This window comes from Garra rufa, chromosome 23 (genome assembly GCF_049309525.1).
Source record: "Garra rufa chromosome 23, GarRuf1.0, whole genome shotgun sequence".
Classification (NCBI taxonomy): Eukaryota; Metazoa; Chordata; class Actinopteri; order Cypriniformes; family Cyprinidae; genus Garra; species Garra rufa.
In genome coordinates, this window is record NC_133383.1 from 15,271,071 (window position 1) to 15,287,528 (window position 16,458).

A 16,458-nucleotide genomic window follows, 5' to 3' on the forward strand; every position below is an offset into this window, starting at 1 on the left:
TGATGTGCCTCTGGCTAGGAGGATCCAGACTGCTGTCGTACTGCAGTGGGTCTTCTCTTTCCTGGCCCTCGGTAAGTGCACATGCTTTTATTACAGTCTCTTTGCAAAGCCATGAAGCGTTGACCTTGAATGAGATCTAATCACAGCCTCTGTCTCTTACACATACTGCAATATTAATTCCATTTTAAAGTCACTTCACACAACTTAAAGAGATACTCAATATAATCCCTTTAACAGTCTTGCAAAAGGTGTTTGTTTGTTTTTTATTTAAGAAAGACACGGCAGCTTAATAGATGTTTTACTTTTTTAAAAAACTGCAGTTTCTGTATGCCGATTTGTGGTTGGTCCATTGGTTCTCGTGCTTTAAAGGTAATAAAAGCTGGGAGCAAGAATATAACCTCATAAAAATGCCTCTTTCTAGAAAAAAGGAAAATGTTCTAGCAAATGTATTTTGTTCTGCATGTCTATGACTATGTAGGCCTTTATCAAAGCACTAACAAAGGGTCAAAATCTAGGTCAAAGTCTTTGGTTGGAAAGATCCTGATTGTAAATGTATTTGTGCTGATGTGTTTTCTTTCAGCCTGTCTTACGTCCCTGTGTGTTCATTATCTGTATCATTTTTGCAGCACCCCTCTGTATTATAGTTTTCTTCCTTCTACTCTTCACACGTTTATGGCTCATCAGTGTGCTTTATGCCGTCTGGTGGTACATCGATTGGGACACACCTTCACGAGGAGGTAGAAAAGTGCCCTTTCTGTGCCAAATGCGCGTGTGGGACTACATGAGAGATTACTTCCCTATAACGGTGAGTGGGTGAATCTAGTGAAGCACAACAAAACTATGAATCTTGGCTGTTTGGACCTTTCAAATAGGATTTTGTCAATTATCCACCTTATTCTTTAACACGGATTAGACTTCATTAGCCACTATAGAGGTTTTGCACTTATGTCATGATTTGGTCAGTTACTCTGACTGTTATTTATGCTGTGTAAACCATGGAAAAAAAGGTGTGGAAGCTGGTAAATCATACAAAAAAGGACTTAGTAAGTAGGAAAGGGCACAATATTTTGACAAACTAAAATTAATAGGTGGTAGTGATATGTACGCGCAGTATTAATTAAGATATTAGCCTAATATTTCACCTACCTTACCGAAAATGATAGGAACAAGCACAAATGTTGTCAAGATGCTTGCCGTGGAAATCCTGGTTCAGTTTGGCCAACCACAAACTACTTTTGTTCCTCAGTTTTTGCACTCTTCTCCTTGATTTGTTATAACTTTTGGCAGTCTTTAGTACTCCAAATATTTTCCCACTCCGTCCAATTAGTACAGCCCAAAACATGACAACAATTGACCATTTTCAGCAGCAATAATCAGAAATATGCAAGTTTCGTTCAGTTCTGTGGCTTTGTTTACATTCAGTGCTGCCAATATGGCCAATTGATGACGCCTAATGAAAACATGTATAGGAAAATAATGAGAAGAATAACAACGTAGTAAACGGTAAAACTGTTTGCACTACAAACCAGTATGTTCATAATTAACATAACATGTTAAAATAACATGGTAAGATACACCAATTTGCAATATCAAGCAGCAAAACAAACTGTTTTGTACAGCTAAAAATAGCTGGAGGCAGATGAGACCAAAAGCCAGACACATTCAATTTACAAATGGCCTCACCTGTTCTGGGTTGCCACGTTTCAAAACAAAACCTACCCAATTGCTACTCGAAGCTAGCCAAAAACGAGCCCAGTTGTGTTTCGAGGGGGGTCCACTGTTAAAAAAATCGCGTTCTGGGGGATAAAATATACGGTGGCCGACAGAGGCCAACGTAAAAATACACGTTTTGCTGGTGAAATTTGGATTTCAGGGGATAAATATCACGTTATTGGGATCGCTTCAAACCGCGGACATGAAAAACGAACTGCATCATCTTAATTTGGCTAGTTAATTTTGAGAGTTATGGTTTAAATTGTAGCATATTTATCTAAAACATAGAATAACATTATTTGTCAACAATGGCTTTATTTGTTGTCATTCTTTTTGCTCTCAATCATAAGCATCAATAAACACCAGCATAATAGTGCCAAATGAAACCAACAATGACTGATTGCAGAACAGCAGAACCATACGTCACAGCAGTCACACGGCAGCAGCAGGCTCAGCCGGTTGTGGGCGGAGTCTCCTGCTGCGGCCCAATCAGGTCCCAATTCGCAACTATGCGTTTTAAATAGTATTCGCAAATAGAATTAGTATGTCCCAAATCGTATTATGTTTAAAAAGTATTCCAAAGATTTCCGGGTGGTCTACTACTTAACTTCAGAATACGACATACGGATCAATGCACCCACAACACGTTACGCGGTGAACGAAGATTCGATTAGAACTACAAACACGCATAAAAAGTGTAAAAAAAAAACTACAAACATGGCGGATATGCGCGGAGAAAGGGGTTTGAGTTATAAATAATCAATGTGTTACCTGATAAAAAAAAATATATATATATATTTAATGTTATCCGCGTTATATTTCATGTGCAGCAACATAATGAACTTTTAGAACTGCAGAAACAAATGATGAGAGTCTGCTGGCCAAAGAGTCCTTCGTGTTTCACTTTGAATTTAAGGATGATATTGATATGGACATTTTCCTTAAAGAGTGTGTGAACAAAACATGCCTCAGGATTAACTGCATAGGTTTAACCTAATTTAGTTAGGTGAGTAATGTGTGGTTATTATTGTTGTCAAATGTGTGCCTTCTGTGCTATAACATTTGTTTGATTTTGTAATATTTTTTTTTGAAAATCCAGTTAATGATGCGTATAGTGTATAGTACATGGTATTATGTACTATGAAAAACTGGTTAATCCTGAAATTATTAAGTAAAAATATAGTTTAACTATATAAAAACGTTCTATTGCTCAGGTTTTGTTTTGTTTTTTTGTTTAAGCTTTGCACTCAGTTTATACTGTTTATCTTTTAAGACAACAAAAATGTTACACACACGTATATATAATTTAAATAGGCGCGATTAAATACATATATAATTTAAACAGGCGCGAATACACACATATATATTTATAAATATGTATTTACATTTTTTTTTTCAATTAAAAACTAACTTTAAATTAAATACTGACTTAACATTAACAGCTTTGAAACACTTCACAAAGATAAGAAGTGCAATTTCTGGTGTTTATCATTAATAAATTATTTGTATTATTATTATTATTATTTTTTTTAAATAACATACAACACGTTATAAAGAAACAACATTAAAAATAAGAAAAGGAAAAGAAGTTGATAATTATTTTCACACACTTTCGATCTGAGTTGGAGACTCCGCCCACTACCGGCTGAACCTGCTGCCGCGGCGCTGCTGCCGTGTGACTGCTGTGACGTATGGTTCTGCTGTTCTGCAATCGGCCCTATCTCCATGCAGGGAGAAAAACAAGGTCGAACCTTTTAGATGTACAGAAACGCAGAGGTTGCAGGTCTAAATAATGAGAGAACAATGTAACACTGCCATCTAGAGTCTATTCATAGCCTGAAAATAGTGCCATACATTTCTACTGAATTTGAACAAGCTCATTGTAGTATTTAATATGAGGTCTTGATTTGCTTAATGAAAAATTCCATTGTGTTGATTAAAATATTTGTATTTATTCATTTTTTAAAGAAATCAAAACGAAATCAAAAGTGACAGTAACGTTTCCATTTTCACAAAAATGTCTATTTCAAATAAATGCCATTTTTTACTTTATATTCATCAAATATTCTCTAATAGTAGCCTATTATTATAAGTACTACAGTATTTTCGTGGCCAACCTCGCTACTTTGTTCACTTGGCGATCTTGATCAAAGGTTTTGTTTTTCTCAACAGTTTGTGCCACATCAAAACTACGCTGATTTGATTAGCACGTCAGAGAAATGTTATCGCTTTGGTAGTTGAACTTTTGATACACTAATGTGTCTTATCTGTATTTATCTGTTTATAATGACAATGTTTTCACCTTTTGAACAACCGAGATGGCATGTGGCCTCAGAAGACTGTGCTTGGAGTGAATGAGTAACTGTAAACACTGAAGGGGATTTAAACCCCTGTTCAATACAAGGGTCATGGCCATGATCTTTGAAGGGAGACAAAAATCTCGATCAAAACAACTTTACAACTTAAATGGTTAAACAATTAATGTGGTTATTATATATGTTATGTTGACTTGGTTTAGAGCCTTTTTTCATGTAAGTTAGTGATTGTTTAACAAAAAAATTGCAATTTTTCTAAGAACATTTGCCTTTGTCAATTCACAATACACCCTGGGCTTGTCCAACTATTCACAGGAAGCACAACATATGACTAAATGCGTCATTAGTATCAAAGAGGCCCTGCTGTAGCTAAACAGAGCATTTGTATTCAAAGTGAATAATTGATTAACATAAAACCTTGCTTCAACCACCGGTGCAAATTTCCTAATTTAAAAGCAGATCAGGGAAAAAGCCAACCTTTGCTTATGTACATGAATACTGAAGATGACATTTTGAGAAATTTTGTTTCCTAAAACGACCTGTGTCTGAGTTATCAGGGACCATTTTCACAGGTGCAGTGTTGCAGGTTACTATCTTAATAATGTTGTGCTGAGAACAAATGTTCTCATAGAACACCCTACGGGGAAAGAACAGCGTGCATTACTTCGGCATTATCAAACCATTATTTAGAGGAATCAATTGTTTACACTCCTAACCCACTAAAACCATAAATGTCAGCTGTGTGATGAGATCTACTTTTTTTTATTTCCCTACACCATTCCTATATGATAGCAACAGAAAGATACATAGTTGGCAGTCAGAAAAAAAACATTATCTGTGTAACACAGAACATACATACAAACAGTAGTTAGAACAGTATTACCTTAACTAACCCACCCACATTGGATAGACAGACCACTGGTATTTATGTCTAAAGTACTTATAGACCAGTAAACAAACTGGCAGATTATGTTATATTGTGTATGACAGGCAATCATTTGTTTATCCACCTTATTCTTTAATGCAGAAGTAAGCTTATGGGTGAGGCTTCCGGTTCACTAGACACTCTAGGGAAATAATGAGAAGAATAACTACGTGCAGAAAATGGTTAAACTTTTACAAACCAGTGTGCTTATAATTAAGATAATACATTAAAATAATATGGTAACACACACCAATTTGCAATATCAAGCAGCAAAACCAGCTGTTCTGTACAGCTAAAAATTGCTGGAGTCGGATGAGATCGGAAGCCAGGCCCATAAAATGTACAAATGGCCGCGCCCACTCTTATGCATCCTGTTGCCAAGTCCGCAATTTTACAGTGGAACTGGGCCACTTTAACATTGTTGCCGTGGGTTGTTTTTCATGTTTCGGGTTTAAGCAACCCAATAACGTGATATTTAGCCCCTGGAATGCGAATTTTACCAGGGGAACCCAGCCATAAAACGTGTATTTTTGTTGTGAAAACCTGGCAACCCTGCTCTTACTGGAAGAAAAAGGTGGTAATGACCAGCTAGCTGTAGGCCTGCATTTTCCCACTTATTGCGCGGCCAAGTGACAAATAAATTGTGGGTATGAAATAATAATTTTAGGTGAAATTATTTTATAATTTGAATTTGTATATCTTAAGCCTTCAACTGAAAAAAACAGTCCATTATTACAATAGTACAATACAACAAACGGCTGAAAACAAGACGGGTTCTGGATTTACACAGAACGGGTTTTTCCACTCACTACGCTAAGTTTCAAATGTTTCATTTGTCAAGATGGACATTTCTGATAGTGATGCGCGGGTCGGGGTTTTTTTCAACCCGCGGGTCCCGCAATTATGAAATTATTTGGCCCGCCCCAGCCCGCCCCGCAGTACTGTGTCTATTTTTACAACCCGCCCCGCCCCGCACCCGAGACAATTAAATAGACATACTGCATAATGCAAATGAAAACCGAAAGTGCTTTTCGCCCTTTAAACTGGCAACAATACTGTACGATTATGAATGTGAACCATAAATCAAATCATATTAATAACAAGATAATCAGTGGTGTAACGTTAGTGGTGCCGGAAGAAATGTGGGTATATATGCTTCATTTATGAATATCGTTTTGAACTTTCTATTTGAACGCATTCGTTTACTGGATCCTTGGACTGAAAGGTTTAAAAGTTCACTGGTTTAAGGAAGTTCTGATCATGAAAATCTGCTTCTTTTTATTTGTAAGATATTGTTTTCATTATTATGTACTGTTTAAAATGACTAGGGTGCAGGAGACGCAGCGGGCGCAATCACCAAATACATTTCAAAGCAAGCCGGCGCCACAGTCCTGACTACATCATTGCTGTCTTTATTGTGTGTTTTTAGCGAATATTTACATTCATTCACATATGACTGGATGTGGTTGACTGTCATGATTTTGGCTAATGCAGGATAATGCGCATCACAGGAGATTTAAATATGCATAGCACCAGGCCTGCAGAGCTGAATGTGCGTTCGCTTGATGCGCTTGTGGCTGGCAGCGGGAGCTGCTTGGCGCTTTCGTGACGTGACGTGTTGATAACCTTATTAAAGAACTTAATAAAATATGAAAATAGATATTCCCAAATATGTAATATAGGCTATAGGGAATTGCACGCAACATATTGATTTTTTTTATTTAATTTTGTTTTTAATGACCCGCCCCAACCCGACCCGCAAATAAAGTGACAGTTTCTTTACCCGCCCCAACCCGACCCGCGGGTTACCCGCGGGGCCCGCGGGTTATGAGACGACCCGCGCATCACTAATTTCTGACTGTCTCACATCTTTTAAAGCGTCTTACGCTTATTTGCAGGGTTGTCGTAGTTGAGTGAAAAGGGGGACAAATTACCAGGGCCCCAAGTGGGAAGTGAAATTTTATTTTCCTTTACATTTAATTTTAAGATCGCGAACACCACCCCCCATTCCCCCCCGGAACGTAGTACAGAGATCGCGAACACCCAACACCCAAAATTTCCAGTGACACCCATGCTTATTTGTGTTCTAAAAAGGTTAAAAGAAGCTCAACTTTAAAAACCCGTCTCATCTTACGTTTTCCCCATTAAAATTTCCCCATTCGATTTTCCAAGCAAAAATGCATTCTGTGTGAAGACGGCTGTGATATTTTTCAGATTTCTGAAATGCCAAGAATGTACCCTTGCTTTTGGGGATATATTAACTGCGGAATGGTTTCTAAAAGATCACTCAATGTATGAAAACGTGTTTCACACTGCACAGGCAGTGCAGTTCATCTTTTTCTTAGAAAACAACTATTTGTTTTTCTTGGAAAAAATGTTGCGTTGGAGATTCCCATTGTGGTTCTTGGAAATTCCTGGATTTGTTAATGTCAAGGCAAAGCTACAATAGCCAACCTCAAACATAAACCAGTCTGAGTCTGATTTGACTATTTATGTTCTGTGACTGCTGCTGATAATTAGTTTTAGTATTTTGTTGACTCTTTCTGTTTGGTAATTGGTATTAATAGTTAAGTACTTAGAACAGTATGAAAGGTCATTGTATAGCCCTATACAAGCACTGCACTGCACATGAACAGCACATGATCACTGACCTTAACAGCTGGCCTTTTGTAGAAAAATGAAAGAAACCATGTCAAACTTGTTCACATTCTTTAAAATCCTCAAGTTAGATTATTTAACTTCTTTGTTTCTTTATTAGCTGGTGAAGACAGCTGATCTGGACCCTAGGAAGAACTATGTACTGGGTTTCCATCCTCATGGTATTCTTGTGGCTGGTGCATTTACAAATTTCTGCTTGGAGGCGACAGGTTTTAGCAAACTCTTCCCTGGAATGAGAACAAACCTTCTCATGCTGCCTCTCTGGTTCAGAGCCCCCTTCTTCAGAGACTATATTATGGCTGCAGGTCAGTTGCTCTGATCTTAGAATACAATAAAGATATATATTTATTATCATTAAACAAACCTTATCAAAGAGACCACAATCTATAAGATGTAAAATCCCTCTTCGGTGATGCAAAGCTTTTTTAAAGCTGCTACACCAACTTGTGTGTGTGTGTGTGTGTATTTCAGGCCTAGTTCCATCGGACAAGGAGAGTGCCAGCTATCTGCTCCGGCAGAAGGGAGGTGGGAACGCTGTGGTCATTGCAGTTGGCGGTGCCCCTGAGGCTTTGGATGCTCATCCTGGTGACTACACCGTTCACCTGGCCAATAAGAAGGGCTTCATTAAGCTTGCAATAGAGCATGGGTAAGTGGCAGCTTTGTCCTGATCACTTAATATGAGAGGCTCTGGCAGTCTCTTGTATTTGTGCCAGTTGTTCATTGCCAGATAGTTCTCTTGAGCCACAGTCAGTCAATTCTGAAATACAAGCTTGGGCAACTTGCTTTTGTAACAGCATTGAATTTGTGAAAGGCTCTGTGACCTAAGCGATTAAGAAATTGTACTAAGGAAAATAAAATGCAATAAGGTACAATACAAATTTTAGAAATGTATTATTTATATGTATATAATTGTTACATACTGTTTTCTCACTTTTTGTACATGTAGCAAAGAATTTGGTTTGAAGTTTTTGTTTTATTTCACCTCCAGTGCAGATTTGGTTCCTATATATTCGTTTGGAGAGAATGAGGTATTTGACCAGGTGGAGAACCCTCGTGGCACCTGGCTGCGATATATTCAAGAGAGCCTGCAACGCATTATGGGCATTTCTCTACCTCTCTTCCATGCACGAGGAGTTTTCCAGTACAGCTTCGGCCTGATGCCCTACAGAAAACCCATCAACACTGTTGGTAAGCACAATCAAATACTAGTCAAATATAATCAATGTCAGGTCAAGGGTAAGTGTAAATTAAAGGCAGTATTCTGAATCGGCGCCAGTACCTTTTCCTACCTCTCTTTTCTTAGCCATTTATTTGTAGTGCTGTACCAATGCACAAGTCTTATCTGTTGCCACTTTTAGCCTACTGTAAGCAGGTCCAAACCGTTGCAAAACCTGGAAAGTTCAAGCGTTTTATTTGCTCTTTAGCAACCCTAGAGAAATGCTGTGAGGTTAATCAATTTCTGGGCCTCAAAGATCTGTCTATCTATCAGGGGCGTTTCCTCCAAGGAGGCAAGGGAGGCAGTGCCTCCTCAAAATATTGGATGAGAAAAAAGTAGTACAAAAATAAAACAATGCCACTATTACAAAACATAACATTTAAAAGTGTATAAGTTCAGACTTGTAGTTAGGTTCGTTTGGTTCATTTGGTCCGGACCAAAAAGGAAAATCATATATTTGGTCCTGGTCTGTTTAGCGTTCACACTGGCATTTTTGACAGCAAACCTAAAGATACCGAACCTAAAGGCATAGTGATATGTTAAACCTTATTGGTCCGTTTGAATAACGTATATTTTGTGACGGAACTCACCAAACACTCCAAACAAAAGGAAAAGGTGTGGCAACTTGTTCGGATGGCAGCGTTTACACTTACTCAAATGAACCGCACTAACAGAGCAATCGCACCAGAGTTCATTTTTAATCGAACCAAACATGACAAGTGTGAACACACCCTAAATCTCTCTCGCCTCCCCTGAGCCCATTGAGTTTTAACAGACCCCCTAATGCAGGGGTGGGGAACATTGATCCTGGAGAGCTGGTGTCCCTGCAGAGTTTAGCTCCAACCCTGAAAAAATAAATACCAACCTGAATCCTGAAGACCTTAATTAGCTTGTTTTTTGATTAGGGTTGGAGCTAAACTCTGCAGGTAAGAGTACCCCTGGCCTAAAGCGTGCAGTGAGTTTGTTGGGGGGTAATTAAGAATGAATAAGGGAAAGTCACATGAGAGGAGGCAATGCCTTCATTGCGATATAAATGGATATTACTGGTATCTATCTATCTATCTATCTATCTATCTATCTATCTATCTATCTATCTATCTATCTATCTATCTATCTATCTATCTATCTATCTATCTATCTATCTATCTATCTATCTATCTATCTATCTATCTATCTATCTATCTATCTATCTGCTAGCTAGTTGTGAGTCTGTTTATCCATTCAACCCTAGCAACAAATGCTTTCAAAGTCACTTCAACTTTGTGTTTTCAGTTACAAAGTAAGTTTTTAATTAGTCTTTTCTGTCTTCTTCAAGTGGGTAGGCCAATTCCGGTAGAGAAAAACGAGAAACCAACAGCAGAAGAACTGGACGTGTTTCACCAGCACTATATGGACGAACTTAGTCGTCTGTTTGATGAACACAAAGGAAATTATGGAATACCTGAAGATGCTCACCTGATATTCCAGTGAGAGGATCACTGAAGTGACTCTGAGATTGTGTACGTATGTTTCTATGAGAAAGAGGCAGAAAGACAGTCATGTATGTTTAGTCACATTTATATATTGTCAGCATTTAAACCATTGCTGTTTTGTTTACCAGTTGTTGAATGTAATATCAGAATTTTTGTTTCCTGATAAATGGAATGTGTAATTCGAAGCAGTTCATGCTTTTTTCACTGGTTTTACTCAAGTCAGATATATTATGTAATGTGGCTAATGCAACCTGATTTCATTAACTTCAACATCTAAATAAATCTGTGCCAGTTTTATTCTGTCTGTTTAAATGACTCGGGACACAGAGCCACTGAAGTTTCTCCACTGACTCCCAAAGGACGGTTGCATCTCTCAGGAGCATTGCAATGTAAATCTCTCAGGCCATTACAACATGTAGTAAGACAAAGTTAAGACCAAAGTCATCTGATGGTGTAAAACATGAGAGTCTTGACATATGATAGACAGACAGATTGACAAACGCATCCCTGCCCCATGAGGCTATTTTAGTCCTCAGGGATGATTTGGGTCAAAGCTTGCGCCATGCAATGGTCAGTCCTGTTTCACAATGCACACTGGTCTAGAAAAGACTTCATGCCAGAAAGGACACATTTCTTCACAAACACATGCAATGACCTCAGGCTGACCAGATGTCTACACTGGATAAATCAGGATTTGACCATTGCACTATTACAGGTAGACATGTACATGCAAAAGAGAAGTGCCAGAGACAGACATCACAATTAAAGGTCAGCATTAGACAGTGGCTGTTAAGACATGGAAATCATGGAAGCCATAAAACTGACCGGCTGCCGTCTCATTGGTTTAAATATAGTGCAAATATGAAATGCATGTGAATATTGTGTCGAAGGTAAACCCTTGATATGACTCTACAAAAATAAAATGGATCTCGTACTTGAATGGTGGGTTTAGATGGGAGGTAAGGGGGTGTTTCACTAACCTAGCAGCTTTGGCTTGTGCACCGACAGCCAGATTGACAAATTGTACATGCATAATACTATGAATAATATATCTCATGCACTGTGATAACACCCTGAAGGGCTATTTAAAGATGCCCAAAAGTACAAGCAGGGCCATCGCTTAAATTCAAATGGCCCATGCCAAGTTTTTATGAATAGACTTTCCAAAGGTTTTAGGAATCAAATACAAAAATGTACATGCACGGTTGAAGTCTAAAGTTTACATACACCTTGCAGAATCTGCAAAATGTTATTTTACCAAAATAAGAGGGATTATACAAAATGCATGTTATTTTTTATTAAGTACTGACCTGAATAAGATATTTCACATAATAGATGTTTACATATAGTCCACAAGGGAAAATAATAGTTGAATTTATAAAAATGACCTCGTTCAAAAGTTTACATACACTTGATTCTTAATACTATGTTGTTACCGGAATGACAGTTGTTTTGTTTTTTGTTTTGTTTTTTTGTTTAGTGATGGTTGTTCATGACTCTCTTGTTTGTTCTGAACAGCTAAACTGCTTGAACCTTTTCCAACAATGACTGTATGATTTTGAGATCCATCTTCTCACACTGAGGGACTCATATGCAACTATTACAGAGGGTTCAAACACTTACTGATGTTTCAGAAGGAAAAAACTATGCATTAAGAGCCAGGGGTATAAACTATACATTTGAAGATCAGGGTAAATTTTACTTTGTCTTCAGAGAAAAATGTAAGTATCCTCTGTAGTTTCTAAAGGTCAGTACCAAATGAACAACAAAAACACGATATTTAGGCAAAATAAGAAGAATGTACACATTTTCATTCTGTTCATAAGTTTACACCCCTGGCTCAGTTAGCATTTGAACCTTCTGTAATAGTTGCATATGAGTCCCTCAGTTGTCCTCAGTTGAAAAGATGGATCTCAAAATCATACAGTTATTGTTGGATAGTTCGGGTAACAACATAGTTTGACGAATCAAGTGTATCTAAACTTTTGAACAGGGTATTTTTTATAAATTCAACTATAATTTTCTCTTGTGGACTATATGTAAATGTCTTCAGGTCAGTACGAAATAAAAAATAACATGCATTTTGTATGATCCCTCTAATTTTGGTAAAATAATTAACATTTAGCAGATTCTGCAAGGAGTATGTTTGACTTCAACTGTATGTGCATTTTCTGTTTGTTTCAACCTAGTTTCTAATTCCTAGTGTATTGTTACATTTTAAATCTATTTTAAATGCTTGCAATAGGAGGAAAATTATTTTACATTTTCAAAATTTATTTTACTGCTTTGAATTAGCTATTTTTTTTTTTTTAATCTCTTTAGGGGCTCCCTAGCATCTGTACAGTGTTGTAATACCTACCACTGTTGCTATACAAAGAAAGCATTGCTCAAGGATACAGTGCATGATAGTTACTGTACCTGGAATCTTTGTGAGCATCTTGATATGTGTGTATGGTATGTGGGGTAGGGGACATGTAAACATGTTTGTACCAGCTCATGGAGGTGTGTATGTCTATAAACATGTGTAGGTATTTTGAAGAAACTATGGAATTTGTGTACTTTGATCTTATTATGCTCCTTATTTTGGTGTTCAAGAAAAACAGTTGTGTAACATCAGGTTTGGCCTATCACACAAGTCTCCCATTCCATATCTCCCATTTATGTTTGCTTCATTATTTCATCTGATTTCTTGGATTCTTGGAACATAAATAATTTGTATTGGTGGATGTATTTACATCCAGAGTTGGGTACAATGCGTAACTGGTACTGAATTCTAACTACTTTTCCTGAAATCGCATGTATGTAATTTGATTACAGTTACTAATGTTAATAAAATCACGTTACTTAAGTTACAAATGCAGTGTTAAGAAATAATATGAAGTAAAATGTATTTAAAAAATGTTGTGCCTCAGTATCACCAGAGAATGCAAGCTAAAATGCAGAAGAGTCGTACAACATTTATAAAGTCATATTTCAAAATGTTGCACTCAATTTCAAATATTTTTGAAAAGTCCAACTAATAAATGCGTACGAGTTTATATCACAATGACACTAAGTACAAATAAATGACTTATCAGAATCATATCCCTCACTGGATCAAGCTGTGGATCGCATTCGTCTTCTGAGGTAAATACAAAGTTTATTCCTCATGTCTGTGTGTCAAGTATTCGCTGAGTTTTCGCTCATTTTTGTGGCGCGTTTCAGAAAGAAGCTCATGGAGAACGAGACGGCAGAAAGTGGACTGTTAGTTTTCTTTATTTTACAAAAGTGCATTTTTTTTGTTGTTATTGCGAGTGTATACAAATAAAAGTAGACATTTTACAGTTTCAAATGACGTGACTGTCAAAAATGGCGGCACATGTACGTTGTTTTTGCTGTTATCAGGAAAAAATGCAAGTGATAGTTAAAAATGTTTTTTTAGTCAATATTAAATAACTGAAAGAACTATGAGTTTCACTTTTGTATTGTATTTTTTAGGTTTGATAACTTAAAGTACACTCGAAAACAACTTGAAAGTAAAGTAGTAATCTGATTACTTTTTAGATGCAGTAATCTATAATGTATTCAAATTGCAATTTTAAAGAACTAATTAGTCATTTGTAGAGGATTACTTTTTAAGTAACTTACCCAACACTGTTTACATCACATCTCCAGCCTAATATTAAATGAATTCTATTATTATTCCTAATTTTCCTTTCTGTCCCATTCTAATAATTATTAATTTCTAGCCCAATTTAAATCTTTATATCAGAAGTCTCTATTATCTTGTTCTGATTATTAATGATATTATCATTAATTACTATTTTTCTAGAACAAAAGAGCAAAGTACAAGTAGACCGGATGCTATTTGATTTTTTATCATTTCAGCAACACCTTATCTGCACTTGCACCAGTGGGAAAAACATGCAGTGTGGATGACCACTATTACAAAGGACAAAACAATACCTACACATTTGTAAGGATAAAAAAAAAAATCATTTTTTTTTCTACTTCTGCTGATGAAGAAGTGAACAATACAAGAAAAACAAAAAACAAAAAAAAAAACATGATCTCTGTCTGACCGACAGTTCATGTGACATAAGCATGTCAGTGTACATCAATTAATGCCAACCAATGAGGATTTGTCTAATAGAGATTAAAGTTCAAAGACCAAATAATTGATTTATGCCAAATGGACCTTTGATATTGATACAGTACAAATTACAGTGAGCTTGTGCAATTTACTGTCTAGACTGAATATTTGCTCATCAAAACTGGCTGATTATTGGTACCCAGTTCCCATTAAAACCATTTCAATATCAGTTTTTGCCTACTGTGACATATCAAAAAGACCTGAATAGTTAAACATACATGAATATCATTCAGAACTAGCAGGCTAAGAATTATTTCATAGACTTTAATATGTTAAACCCCAAATTGCTCAACTTTCTGACTAAAAATTGCAACCGAAAAACTTTGCACACTACATTCTATATGGGTCATTTTACATCACTGGTGCAAATTGTTCTCCCACAACCAGAAAACACGTTTAGAAAGACAGATTTAAAACTGATTTTAACTACACATCTACATTTATGATCAGGAATTATTTATGTGTCTCTCTCTCATAGCTACATAGTGCCCCATCATTTTGAGGTAAAAGTGTTCAAAAGTATGAAGAATCTGTGAGTAACTTTAAAGAATGCCACTACTGAACACCATTTCTCTATAATTAAGCACACATTTTTGGAGGTTATTCCATAACATTCAGTTTTTATATGTGTACAACTGTTCAGAACTGTGCTGGCTAACCATGTACTGATTAGCATCACCGAGCTAGGTTCAAAAGTATCAAAAATTGCCACAACCAAACAAAAAAAACAAAAACAAAAAAAAAACAGTCACAATCAAAACATTTGGTGGAGTTTCAGTAGTGAATTCTTTGTTTTTTTGGGTGTTATCCCATAAAATTGTTACTATCGTAACAGTCACGACTGAAACATGTCATTATTCTTTCGGTAGTGCCAAAAGAGAACACATAACCCTTTATCTGAGGGAAATAAACAAAGTTTTAGTACAGCTATACATATTTTTTTCATTTTTTTGGTGTTTTAGTATGCAAGTTAAAATTCTCTAATGTGATATGGTCGCTGCCAAAACATTACTGTTACTACCGAAAATGTGCTATCACACCTGAAACATGGGATGTTTTGTCAAAAATAAAGTATACTCAACTATCAGCTAAGATGTTATGATTTTTGGTTCAGTGTATATTCAAACTAATGAATCTTTAACTTTGAAATCAGTGTGATCAACTTTTTAAATAAATCACACTTATATTGTTCAAATTGTAATTGTAATTGATTTACCTCTAAAATACTTTAATAATATAGAGAAATATATATTTACATGGAAGATGTCAGCAAAATTTTAATAGTTTAATATAACCCTTCTTATTAAATAGAATATTTCTGTGTTTCAGTGGTGAAAAAATTTGGGGAAAGGAAAATATTTCTACAGTATATAACTTTCTGAAAATACAATATGAGAATTAACTGCACAATTACTAGAAATGTGTACCTTGAATTTAATGCAATTTGCATACATAAAAAAATTGTGGAAAAAGACAAAAAAAAAAAAAAAAAAGTTTCCAACTCTGACTTTAATTAAACCAATTCTGTAGAATGACCCATATACACTATCATGCATAACAATATATTGTGTATTAAAAAATACACCAAATAGAACATTTATATATTTCAAGCAGTTGATAATATGCTTGAGCAGCTGCAGATCAGACAGAGATGAAGGTGAGTGGTCTCTCTGCCATCTGAGTGCTGGCCAAGCCTGGCAAGAAGAACAGACCAGTGAAGGTCACTGGCAGTAGCAACTCTGGCCTTGGCATTGTGAAAAAGAAAAACTGCGAATTATGAAACAGCTAATGTCCCTAATGGCTGGCTGCAGTCTTTCACTAATTTCACTCTTTCATTTCTCATTCACACGTTTCCTATTGAAGTTTTGTGGCTATTATTATTTTTATTAATAGAATATTTCGGCTTTGGTGTAGATTAAATACTTCAAGTTGAAATATATAACAAAAATGAGCCATTAATAATTGTCTTATATAAAGAGTCGATCAGTGCTGGTCAATAAAGCCTGAGGGCGGGGCTAATGTCTACT

At 36.2% G+C, this 16,458-nt stretch overlaps 1 protein-coding gene across 1 annotated transcript; it reads left to right on the top strand.

Moving 5' to 3' along the window:
- Nucleotides 1–630: 630 nt before the first annotated feature.
- Nucleotides 631–10,596, top strand: mogat2 (monoacylglycerol O-acyltransferase 2). The gene is made up of 5 exons (XM_073830082.1): nt 631–805; nt 7,712–7,916; nt 8,083–8,257; nt 8,600–8,799; nt 10,143–10,596. The coding sequence occupies exons 1-5, from the start codon at nt 764–766 to the stop codon at nt 10,295–10,297; spliced, it is 777 nt and encodes a 258-aa protein (XP_073686183.1). The 5' UTR covers nt 631–763; the 3' UTR covers nt 10,298–10,596.
- Nucleotides 10,597–16,458: the final 5,862 nt, after the last annotated feature.